At 44.5% G+C, this 12275-nt stretch overlaps 2 protein-coding genes across 2 annotated transcripts in view; both read right to left on the bottom strand.

Moving 5' to 3' along the window:
• Positions 1-10866, bottom strand: part of LOC115253479 (KAT8 regulatory NSL complex subunit 2) — a 598461-nt gene extending 587595 nt beyond the window's left edge. The window contains exon 1 of the mRNA XM_062853254.1: positions 10851-10866. Within this exon, the coding sequence (XP_062709238.1) occupies positions 10851-10855 (5 nt within the window). The 5' untranslated portion in view covers positions 10856-10866. The remainder of the gene's footprint in view (positions 1-10850) is intronic.
• LOC109410802 (uncharacterized) lies at positions 1250-2289 on the bottom strand. The gene is made up of 2 exons (XM_019684337.3): positions 2133-2289; positions 1250-2071 (listed from the first exon to the last, which is right to left on the bottom strand). The coding sequence occupies exons 1-2, from the start codon at positions 2151-2153 to the stop codon at positions 1340-1342; spliced, it is 753 nt and encodes a 250-aa protein (XP_019539882.3). The 5' UTR covers positions 2154-2289; the 3' UTR covers positions 1250-1339.
• Positions 10867-12275: the final 1409 nt, after the last annotated feature.

Genomic DNA, 12275 nt, shown 5'->3' with positions numbered 1-12275 from the left:
AATTTTGAGCGTTCATTCCGCTTGATTAAAGTCATTTATGGGATAGTCTTGTAATAAAAAATAAATAACTTTTAAATGCTCCAAAAATACGTTCAAAATTAAAGGTGACCCATCTTGCCCCGCGGCCGTTTATATGGGGATTATATGGAATGTATCGCTTAAGAAAAATGGCTAAAAACCATTTTATTTTTTATTTCCAATGAGAGTGAATAATTTTTCAATCAATGCCCCAAACTTTTGTATATTCATGCTGGTCATCTAACAAAATTATTAACATAATCAAAACATGAGTAATGCGCCCGAAAATGGCACTGACCCATCTTGCCCCGCGACCCATCTTGCCCCGCCCCACCCTACTTTTATTCCTGGACGCCGAGAGCTCCAAATATCCTATGTCCGGTGTTGTTCCGTTGGAGATCGAGCGATGAACTATCACGACCGTTACAAAGCGGTTCAAAATCGCGATAGAACCAATGATTATATTTATAAGTGAACTTCCATAATTTTTTACTATAACACAGACAATTATAATTTTTATGTTTGCACAAACATGAAGGGGAAAAAGCTCAACATGGCGTTTATAGTCGCACACATAAAAATAACACTCGAGCAGTCTTATAAACTATAAAGGCGCCAACTACATAAACTTTAGCTTTGGAATTTTATCAGTGTATGTAAAATTGGTTATGTGCACTTGGCACATTTAGTTTAACCATTTTCTGTTGATCATATGAGATGACCAAAGTCCAAAACTTGGTCTATGTGGTTTATGAAAAGCTTTCGCACCACCCACCACGGAATTATCTTATGTTAGGTTGTGGTAAAAAATATTTTTTGACCCCACGGTACCATGTACCTACAAGAAGCTTATGAGACCGGTGGTTCTCTACGGACACGAGACATGAACCATGCTCGAGGACGACCTGCAAGCACTTGTAGCTTTCGAGCGACGCAAGCTAAGAATGGTGTTCGGCGGTGTGAAGGAGAGCGTTGTGTGGTGGCGAAGGATGAACCACGGGCGAACCCAGCATCAAGGAAGTGACCGAACCCAGCATCAAGGAAGTGACCGAAGCCGGAAGGATACGAATGCCAAATAACAACTCTGCAAAGATCCGGTAGATATCAACAGAAAGGCGAGGGGTGCAACAGTTAAGATGTTTTGAAAAGAAGAGAAGAATTCGATTGACTGACTGTGTATTATTTTAAACTTACTGTTTTTGTAAACATGTAAATGTATGCAATACAGTCTAAATCATAACATATATTTCATTTCATTAGTTTCTAAAAATGGTATAGTAGTATTTTTATAAATTACGCTGCCTGAGTTAAAGTGCGAATTTCACACTCCAACAGTTAGAATGACTGGTTCGGCTTCCACTTCTTTGACCTTGTCTCGAATCTCCTTCGATTCGGATTCAGGCTCCGCTGTGGTAGTACTCGATGAACTCGTAGTTACCGCCACTACACTCACCGGTGTGACAATTGCTACATGTGGCGTCGAATTCGGGGTGCTAAGTGTTGTACTGCCAGTGGCGACAACCGTCGTTGCGGTGTTGCTAATCGCTTTTGTCGACAAATCAGCCAAAGTGGAAGATTCGGTGGTTCCTGCTACGACCGTTGATGGAATGGCTTTCAAGACCTGTATGATTGAGGTCGATAATGGCAATTTGGGGGCAACTTCAGCGGGACTGGTTGTTGCCGGTGCTGGAGATGTGGTCGAAGACTCGGAAGTTTTCCTATTCTCTGTAGTGACCTCAGTTACGAGATCGACCTTAGCCAGAAGTACTTTGTTCGTTCCATTGCTGAACACTTCAGTCTCGTTCTCGGCAACTAGATGCTGATTGGTTGGATGGAATAAGATTTCTTGAAGAGTCGTCGTTGATGCGGGTTGGATTACCACTTGGGTGTGACCATCGGCGGATTGATATTTCTCCGTTGAATTAACTTCGCGCCGGAATACCAAGGATTGTGCCAAGTTCCCGAAATAGTTGTCGATGTTAGCTATGATCGGGTTGATTTCATGATTTGGAACTGGACCTGCAGTTGCCAACGTGGACAGGCATGCTGCTATCTGAAAATTGTAAAGATATGAATTATTGCAGTTGCAGAACTACTGACGGTAGTAACCTTACCGTTACTATTCGCGCGAACATCTTCGTTTATGTGGAATTAAGACCAAAACTACCAATTATTCTAAAATGGGTCACCTTTTAGGATACAGTAACTGAACATTACCCTTGGTGGGATGGGAGTGAACTGATTTATTTGATCTTCAAGACTCAGTGATAACCAGTCTGTAAGCTTAAATCGTGCATCACCAATGCGGTGTGATATCAAATGAAAGTCACTTGTGTACGTAGAGGTACCGTTAAATGGGGTGGTTTTCAACCGATTCGAATTGAAATCATCTTATTTTTAATCTTCGTATCTCAAGGAGTTGTGATAGTTATCATGATAATGATGATCTTTAACGCTAAAATGTTTATTTTATCTTCCGATCAGTTATAAACGCCTAATATACTTAAGAACTTATGAATCTACTGTTAGAAGCAATTCATTACGATGCATTTTATCCATAACATTGTTGAATTGTTCATTTATAATGTTCCATTTATTATCCGTAAAGAAAAAAATAAAAGCATTTATAGGGTTTCATTATTGTTAGTTCGTAATCGTAATATGAACCCAACGTGGGCCATGCATTGTTCTATTTGTATCATTTTGCATTTAGTTTGGATAAGTGATGTTACAAGTTTTACTCTGAAATCCAAATTACGGTTAATTTGGCATTTAGCTCTCAATCAAGAACCCTGGAAGTGGTCTTAGAACACTAAGCTGAGCAATTGACTCTATCAACGTGAACAAGTCGTTGAAACTCGCTCCATTTGATGGTAGATACGTACCAGTCATAACGGATTAACCACCGAAAGCTGGTGCTTACTCAATCATTTAGCAAAAAATCAATCGAGGTGATTTTTATTTCTCTACGCCGCGTCGTTCACAGGTAAACTACCCGGCTCGGGAAGACGACGAAGAAAATTTCCACTATGATAATCAGTACCCGAATAAACATTGTCAATAAAATTACAAAACATTAGCATTACATAAAGATGATATATCGAATTTCAATACAGTTAGTTTCATTGCACACATAGCAAAATACTAAAATTTTCATATCTAGTGGAGACCCACATACTCAGCCGTCGCTGCTACTATTGCCGTAAAACAAGATTTTTCCGTAACTACCATTGATTTAATGGTACATATCGTTACAAGAGATGTTGTTGAACAAACGATTATTATATTTTTATCGGGATAATCAGGGGCTGGTTTGAAAGTTACAAAACCTCTGGAAGAATCGTTCCGCATCCGGTACTGATGGATCCCCTGTCGTGAACTAGCTATTGACAAAAGTATAGCGAAGCCAGCGGATGTATGGTGTGAAATATAGCTATTTTCTTATGATGTGACGTTGATGGAATATGTGCCCTTCATTATACGTGTTACGGTTTGCGGTCCGGTCCTATAGAATGCCATTGTCAGCCTTATGATTGCTCTCATTATCTCCTCAAGGATGTAGACATATCGTTACAAATAAAAGATAAATAAATGTATCAAATCCGGCTCCTAAGTAGTGTGTGAAGGTATCTTGTTGGATAGGAAGAAATGAAAAATCGTTGTATGTTTGGAAAGACATCTTCTAATCTACTTGTGTGTAGAGCATTTTCAGCCACGAAAAATATGCCATTTCTGATTCGATATTTTTAAATTTGAATGCAAAATCTCATTTTTTACAAGATTTTGCATACTATTTACTGTAGCAATCAAAACATCACCAACTTTGAAACCCCTTTCTGCCTTCAACCCTGGACAACGACTCGCGCAAAATACACTCCGGTTGCAAGCAGATGAGACGGTTGGAGCACGATAGCCCGTTGGATGAGCCGGGTTTACTTGATAGCTGTTCAGTGTTATTTGATGTTGATATTGGTTAGCTGTCATTAATAATTTGTTATAAAATTTCCCAATAATTTCAAATAAAGATTCAAACGTAAACGTAGTGTTACATTACTTTGTCATCAACTCTTTTGAAAAGGGGGTATGAATTTTATTTTCTTCTTCTAGCAGTTTTTTTCTTTTTATCTCACTCTCGATAAATATGAAAGAGGGGGCACTAGCCCCTTCTTTCATCTCGCTCGTTCTTGTGTTTATCAAAGAGAATGAGCGAGAAAAAGGAAAAAAAACTGCGCACGCTAGAGCTCGAGAACGATTTTTGGATTTAAATGATGCCTTCGAAGATGTTTCAGGTTATTTGAAGAACTTTTACAAACAATACACCGACAGTTGTGGGGTCTCCAGTTAGCCACAGAGAACAGACATCCAAGTCCAGTTCCGAAACTGTGTAAGGAATTTAACGGCCATTTCCAATCGGCAACACAAGTGGCAACATCGTGGCGCTGCAATCGGTTAATTTCGTTTTCATCGTGTATTGGTTTGCAACCTTACTCAAGTGAAGATTCAAATCCTTACACAACTTTCTGAATGAAATTTGTTCTAGCCTGGATGTCTGTTCTCTGTGAGTTAGCCTAATGGTTAAGGCTATGGATCGCCAATCCGGAGACGGCGTTCCCGTTCCTGTCGGAAAAATTTTCTCGACTCCCTGGGCATACAGGGGACACTTAAAATAACTGGGACAGGTAAAATTTTTACTTAAAAAAAAATAAAAAAAACTAGCTGTAACTTTTCGAAAATGGCATAAAATATTCTCATTTTTTTCAAGAAGTCGTACACAAGCTTCATATACTCAAGATCAAGTTTACCCAACACATCTCTAATGTCCTCCTTTTCTGGTTCCCCTCGGGCCCTGAGGGATGCACATACATCGGATCTGGCAATACCGAATTCGGGGCATTCCCACACAACATGGTTGGTATTTTGATAGCCTGCATCACAGCTACTACGATTGCTATCTGTGAGCCCTATTCGATAGAAATGCGAGCCCAGAAGCCATTTGGTTGCTTTCCTTCGAAGCATAAATATATTTAAGTCAATTAAAGGGAATTTAAATGAATTTAAATAACTATCTCGAATTTTGAAACGATGATGAAGTTTTGGATAAATTGCTCCCAAGTAACAATTTTGATTTTATCGAAATTTTTTAGCGATTCAAAAACCCCAACCATAAAACCATTGATGCCGGCTGAAACTCCTCTCGAGCTCTTATATGCCTGCTGTGGCCCACGTTCTGGCTAATTGGCCCAATCTTATAAAGATCTACAGGACTTCGTATGCGAACTGGCTTAGGATTTCGGGTTGTATCATAGTTTTATCGTATCCCCGATCCAACCTTCTAAATAAAACCATCTTCTGACTTGTCAAATATTTGTTTTGCTTTTTTTTCACTATCAATGTTCGATCATCAGAATAAATTATGCTGGCCTCGAATGAAAACATTTGGTGGGTGACTTAGGGGGGCTGCAAAACGGTGAGTCGATAAGGAAAGCGTCTAACATAGCTCTGGTCCTCACAAGTTCCTACCTCATGCTTCCACGGGTCAAGCGATGACAAAGACCGCCAGCTAAGAGTTGTGTGCTTAGCTGGTAGTGCAGCCTGGGCACTGTTGTCCTTCTGACTTCAGCTAGATTGAGGAGGTACGACCCGAGCGTCTGTTCACCAAGGAGGTGCGGCTCAAACAGCGTCTGTTCTGGCATCCAGCGGCTGAGTAAGAAACGCTGCATCACGCCCAGCTAGATCCAAGGTGGTAGACCCATCAGCGTGGTCGTCCTAGTGTTGGTTGGGACGTTAAACAGAACTGGCACGATGGCCCTCCGGCGAGACAGGAGTGTTGGCTTAGGCCCAATAAGCCACCCGTAAAAATCCCCATTGTGAATAACATAGGAGAAAACACGACTCGATACAATCGGCAAAGACCCACGCGACGAAATAAGGACTACGATTGGAAACTTGGAACATGGAATTGCAAGTCACTAGGTTTCGCAGGATGTGACAGGATAATCTACGACGAACTACATCCCCGCAACTTCGTGGCGTTGCAGGAACTTTGTTGGACTGGACAGAAAGTGTGGAAAAGTGGGCATCGAGCGGCTACCTTCTACCAAAGCTGTGGCACCACCAATGAACTGGGAACAGGATTTATAGTGTTGGGCAAGATGCGACAACGTGTGATTGGGTGGCAGCCGATCAACGAAAGGATGTGCATGTTGAGAGTTAAGGGCCGTTTCTTCAACTACAGCATCATTAACGTCCACTGCCCATACGAAGGGAGACCCGATGACGAGAAAGAAGCGTTCTACGCGCAGTTAGAGCAAACATACGATGGCTGCTCGCCGCGTGACGTAAAAATCGTTGTCGGCGACATGAACGCGCAGGCAGACATGTCCAAACACTGCACTGCACGAGGAGTCGATGCTCAAACACACCACCGTGGGTGTCAAGCCACCACCTAGCTATCCGTGTTTCAGAACGAACACGCACCGTGTCTGGCTCAACACCGGTGTCGGTGGCGGTCCTCAGGCACTGGGCACGGTGTTTGACGCTTCGGGTAACACGGAGCCCGAGTGTTTCCGATTAAGCAAAACACTCGTGCGAGTTCAAGCGCTCGTTGCCGTTCATTCTCCAGCACCAGTTGCAAATGCTGTTGGTCGACGACGAGAGTGAAGTACTTGGCGGCTCCTTTTGTGTCTTTCTCGTCCCTTCTGACTCAGTGGCACTGATGCAGCCAAGCTACCACGCACTCTGCCGAGCTCACTGCTTTGGTGTTTTATACAATCGGAAACACTCGGCCTCCGTGCCCAACCAAAACTGAAACACGGAGCCGAAACTGAGGCTCGAGTTATAACACCGACACGAGTGTTTCGCCAGTCGCACTGCGTGTTCATCAGTAGAAGCTGAACGAAGGTGGTGATATGAACACACACGGTGGTGTGTTTACGGGCAAACACGCCACCGGTGCGGCACGGTTTGGTGTTTAGCCCATGTCTGCGCGCAGGTAGGAAGGGAGGAAATGTACAGACCGGTAATCGGGCGAAACAGCCTGCACGCCGTATCGAATGATAACGGCCAGCGATGGGTAAACTTTGCAGCCTCCCGTGGTATGGTAGTCCGAAGCACCTTCTTCCCCCGCAAAGATATCCACAAAGCCACCTGGAGATCACCCGACCAACAAACAGAAAATCAAATGGACCACGTTCTAATCGACGGTAAATTCTTCTCGGATATAACCAATGTCCGCACATACCGCAGTGCGAATATAGATTCGGATCACTACTTAGTCGCTGTATGCATGCGCTCAAAACTTTCGACAGTTATCATTACGCGTCGAAGTCGAACGCCGCGGCTCAACATCGAGCAGCTGCGTAACGTAGAAGTGGCTCAAGACTACGCGCAGCAGTTAGCAGTGGCCCTACCAACGGAAGAGCAGCTTGGCGCAGCTACACTTGAAGATGGCTGGAGGGACATCCGATCCGCCATAGGTAGTACCTCGGCTACAGCACTAGGCTTCGCGACTCACAATCACAGAAACGACTGGTACGACGGCGAATTTGAACAGTTGAAAAACGAGAAGAATGAGGCACGTTACAAACAGGCGCGGAACAGGGAACTCAGTCTTCCGGATGAAGAAGCGCCAGCAGGAAGAACGAGATCGCGGAGCGATGGAAGAGCTGTACCGCGCTAAGGACACACGAAAGTTCTACGAGAAGCTGAACCGCTCGCGCAGAGGCTTCGTGCCACAAGCCGACATGTGCCGAGATAATCACGGGAATATTCTCACGAGCGAGCGTGAGGTGGTCGAGAGGTGGCGGCAGCATTACGATGAGCACCTCGATGGCGACGTTGCAAGTACCGAAGGTGGCGTGGTAACAGATCTAGGAGTATGTGCACAGGACGAAAGACTTCTGGCCCCTGATCCCCAAAAGATTGCGGAGGAGGTTGGCCGGTTGAAAAACAACAAAGCCGCTGGAGCAGATCAACTACCAAGCGAGCTTCTAAAATACGGTGGAGAAGCACTGGTGAGAGCACTACACTGGGTCATTACCAAGATTTGGGAGGAGGAAGTATTACCGTAGGAATGGATGGAAGGTATCGTGTGTCGCATCTACAAAAAGGGCGACAAGTTGGGTTGCGGGAACTACCGCGCGATCACACTACTGAGCGCTGCCTACAAGATACTCTCTCAAATTTTATGCCGCCGACTATCACCGATTGCAAGAGAGTTCGTGGGGCAATATCAGGCTGGATTTATGGGTGAACGCGCTACAATGGACCAGATGTTCGCCATCCGCCAGGTGTTGCAGAAATGCCGCGAATACAACGTGCCCACACATCACTTGTTCATCGATTTCAAATCGGCGTATGATACAATCGATCGAGAACAGCTATGGCAGATTATGCACGAATACGGATTCCCGGATAAACTGACACGGTTGATCAAGGCGACGATGGATCGAGTGATGTGCGTAGTTCGAGTATCAGGGACACTCTCGAGTCCCTTCGAATCTCGCAGAGGGTTTCGGCAAGGTGATGGTCTTTCGTGCTTGCTGTTCAACATTGCTTTACTTACCTTACCGGTCAGGCTAAGGCCGGGGTGGCCTCTGCTGTACATAGTAGCCGCCTCCATTCCACTCGGTCCATGGCTGTTTGTCTCCAGTTCCGCACTCTGCGTAGGGTCCGCAGATCGTCCTCCACTTGGTCGACCCACCTAGCTCGCTGCGCTCCACGTCTTCTTGTACCGGTCGGATGACTCTCGAGAACCATTTTAGTCGGGTTGCTATCCGACATCCTGATGACGTGACCCGCCCACCGTAGCCTCCCGATTTTCGCGGTATGGGCGATGGTTGGTTCTCTCAGCAGCTGATGCAGCTCGTGGTTCATTCGCCTTCTCCAAGTCCCGTCTTCCATCTGCACTCCGCCGTAGATGGTACGCAACACCTTCCGTTCGAAAACTCCAAGGGCGCGTTGGTCCTCTGCACGTAGGGTCCATGTTTCGTGCCCATAGAGGACGACCGGTCTAATCAACGTTTTGTAGATGGTTAACTTCGTGTTACGGCGAACTTTATTCGATCGTAGAGTTCTGCGGAGTCCAAAGTAGGCACGATTTCCTGCCACAATGCGCCTCTGAATTTCTCTGCTGGTGTCGTTGTCGTCGGTCACCAGTGAGCCCAAGTACACGAATTCTTCAACCGCCTCGATTTCATCACCGTCGATATGAATTCGAGGTGGCGGGCGCGGTGATTCCTCCCTGGAGCCCTTTGCCATCATGTACTTTGTCTTCGACTTCAACATTGCTTTAGAGGGTGTAATTAGGAGAGCGGGGATAAACACGAGTGGAACGATTTTCACGAAGTCCGTTCAGCTGCTTGGTTTCGCTGATGATATTGATATTATTGCTCGTAAATTTGAGACGATGGCGGAAACGTACATCCGACTAAAGAGTGAAGCCAGACGAATCGCATTAGTCATTAATGTGTCGAAGACAAAGTACATGATGGCAAAGGGCTCCAGGGAGGAATCAGCGCGCCCGCCACCCCGAATTTATATCGACGGTGATGAAATCGAGGCGGTTGAAGAATTTGTGTACTTGGGCTCACTGGTGACCGCCGACAACGACACCAGCAGAGAAATTCAGAGGCGCATTGTGGCAGGAAATCGTACTTTGGACTCCGCAGAACTCTACGATCGAATACAGTTCGCCGTAACACGAAGTTAACCATCTACAAAACGCTGATTAGACCGGTCAGAGGACCAACGCGCCCTTGGAGTTTTCGAACGGAAGGTGTTGCGTACCATCTACGGCGGAGTGCAGATGGAAGACGGGACTTGGAGAAGGCGAATGAACCACGAGTTGCATCAGCTGCTGAGAGAACCAACCATCGTCCACACCGCGAAAATCGGGAGGCTACGGTGGGCGGGTCACGTCATCAGGATGTCGGATAGCAACCCGACTAAAATGGTTCTCGAGAGTCATCCGACCGGTACAAGAAGACGTGGAGCGCAGCGAGCTAGGTGGGTCGACCAAGTGGAGGACGTTCTGCGGACCCTACGCAGAGTGCGGAACTGGAGACAAACAGCCATGGACCGAGTGGAATGGAGACGGCTACTATGTACAGCAGAGGCCACCCCGGCCTTAGCCTGATCGGTAAGGTAAGTAAGTCTTCCAGGATTTCTTTCGGAGTTTCTCCGAGAATTTCTCTTAAAAAATCTTTGCGGTGTAGTTTCCGGGATGTTTTTCAGAATTCATCATGATTCATCTTGGATTTTTCAGGGGTTGCTTCCTTTTTGGGTTTCTGCAAAAAAAAACATTTGCTGACTTTTCTCTTTCCGTGATTACTTTTAGAGGTTTTTCCAAGCTTTTCCAGGATTCCTTGCAGTGGTCTTTTTGAGATATACCTTAGAAAATTTGCCCGGATTACTCCCATAGTTCTTTCCGAAAGTCCTGTCGGAAATTGTCCCGCAATTCTGTGTCTAGAGATATCACTAGCTCCCGGAGTTCTTTCCATGACTTTCCAACAGTTTTTTTCTCAAAATTCCCCTGCGGTAATCTACGAAATTTCTTGTCAGAAATTCCTGAAGGTATATACCAAGGCATCATGGTAAAACTCGTGATAAAGTTCAAAAAGAACTATTGGCGAAATTTTGGAAAGAAATTCTGAGAAAACAGAGATTTCGGAAAAATTTCTGGCCGTAATCCCGAGAACTAGTATTGCTTTTTTCACTGAAAATTTTCCTTGCTTCGCTGAACAACATGACGTTTTCTTCCAGCGAAGGCTTACGCGATACAGAAAATCGCTGGATTTCACACTAACACTGCAGAAAATCTGTCAACAATATACCGCATTTAGTTCACTACTGGACTGCGAACTGCGACTTTATAAGTGCGAAAACGTAAATAAAAGTGCGCGATTGCATCAAATCCTCGATCAAATCAGGTTGATGTCTTCGGCGCACTATTTCTTCAATCTATGGAGAACAAGTGCTCTGAAGACACCGAGTTGATTTGATGCAATCGCGCACTTTTATTAGCGTTTTCGCACTCGTGAAAACTAGTGCGATAGTCCAGTGGTGAACTAAATGCGCTATAACTCAATACACATGCATTTTCAGCGAAAAGATCTATTTGCGTGACAACAATCCACTCCCATTTGCGGCCGCCGTCAAATATCAGGATTGCCAACTGTCCGGCGACTGCTGTCAGTTTTCTTTGTCGCCGAATCTGGCGCTGGGTCTTCGGCTCGGAAACCCAAAGGGGGGAATAAAATTTTGGGGTTTGCGCGCAATATTCGGGTAAATTCCAGGAGGAACTCCGAAAATCTCTAAGCTAAATCCGGGGATAACTAACGGGAAATCTCGTAAGAAATTCAAAATAAATTTCTGTCAATTTTCTGGAGGAAATTACAGGAAGATCGCAGAAATCTCGCAAAACCCCAAAAAAAAACTGTGCACTGCTGAAGAGACCATGCGAAAAACTCCTCCAAAAATCCTTGGAGGCACTCTGTTAGATATCCTGGAAATAATGCCGAAAATGTTTAGAAGGAACACTGGGAGCAAATTCGGGAAAACTTCTGGATGTAAAAATGCTCCTGAGCCTCTAGGAAAAAAATCATAGATATATTCAAGAAATAGCTCCGGGAGAAATCATGGGAAGAATTAGGTATAAAAAAACGAGTATGTTTCACAACATTACGTTGTGCAACGAGATCAATAAAAGGTGAATGCTATGCTCACTCCTACACGCAGAAAAATAAATTGTAAACACAATTAAATTCTAGTTCAAATTAACCGATTTTTCAGTTTACTATAGCGACAAACTGATTTCTAGTTCAAACTGAACTGTTCTGTTGTTTGATAATACAAATATTTTCATTTGTCGAAATTTTTGACAGTTTGTTAAAACAAACAGAGATATGGTATTTTCAACATGAAATAATGGATTGATTCAAACGACTGCACTTTTGCCACTAACAAACCCGGAATGTGATTGTGTTGGTGACGGCAGCAGCTGCGGCAGTTCGGAAATCTATTTTTAGAGCGTCGGTAAGCGGATGGGGAGGAGAACGACTAAAAAAAGACAAAAAAGGCGAAACCGATCAACTTTTTGTGGATGCTGTCGTGAGTACCTGCGCGTTATCCATCACGGCCAAAGCTGCACTTGAAAGTTGGCGTGATGGATTTGCTACACCTTCTTCGTTGTGGCGATGTTGGGTTAAGCATTTTATAGATGTGTGAGTGCTTTCGGACCATGTTTATGGTTTTTATTT

The sequence above is a fragment of the Aedes albopictus genome, chromosome 2, assembly GCF_035046485.1.
Source record: "Aedes albopictus strain Foshan chromosome 2, AalbF5, whole genome shotgun sequence".
In the NCBI taxonomy this organism is placed as follows: Eukaryota; Metazoa; Arthropoda; class Insecta; order Diptera; family Culicidae; genus Aedes; species Aedes albopictus.
Note: the sequence above shows the minus strand (reverse complement) of the source record. Positions and strands in the feature narration are given on the sequence as shown.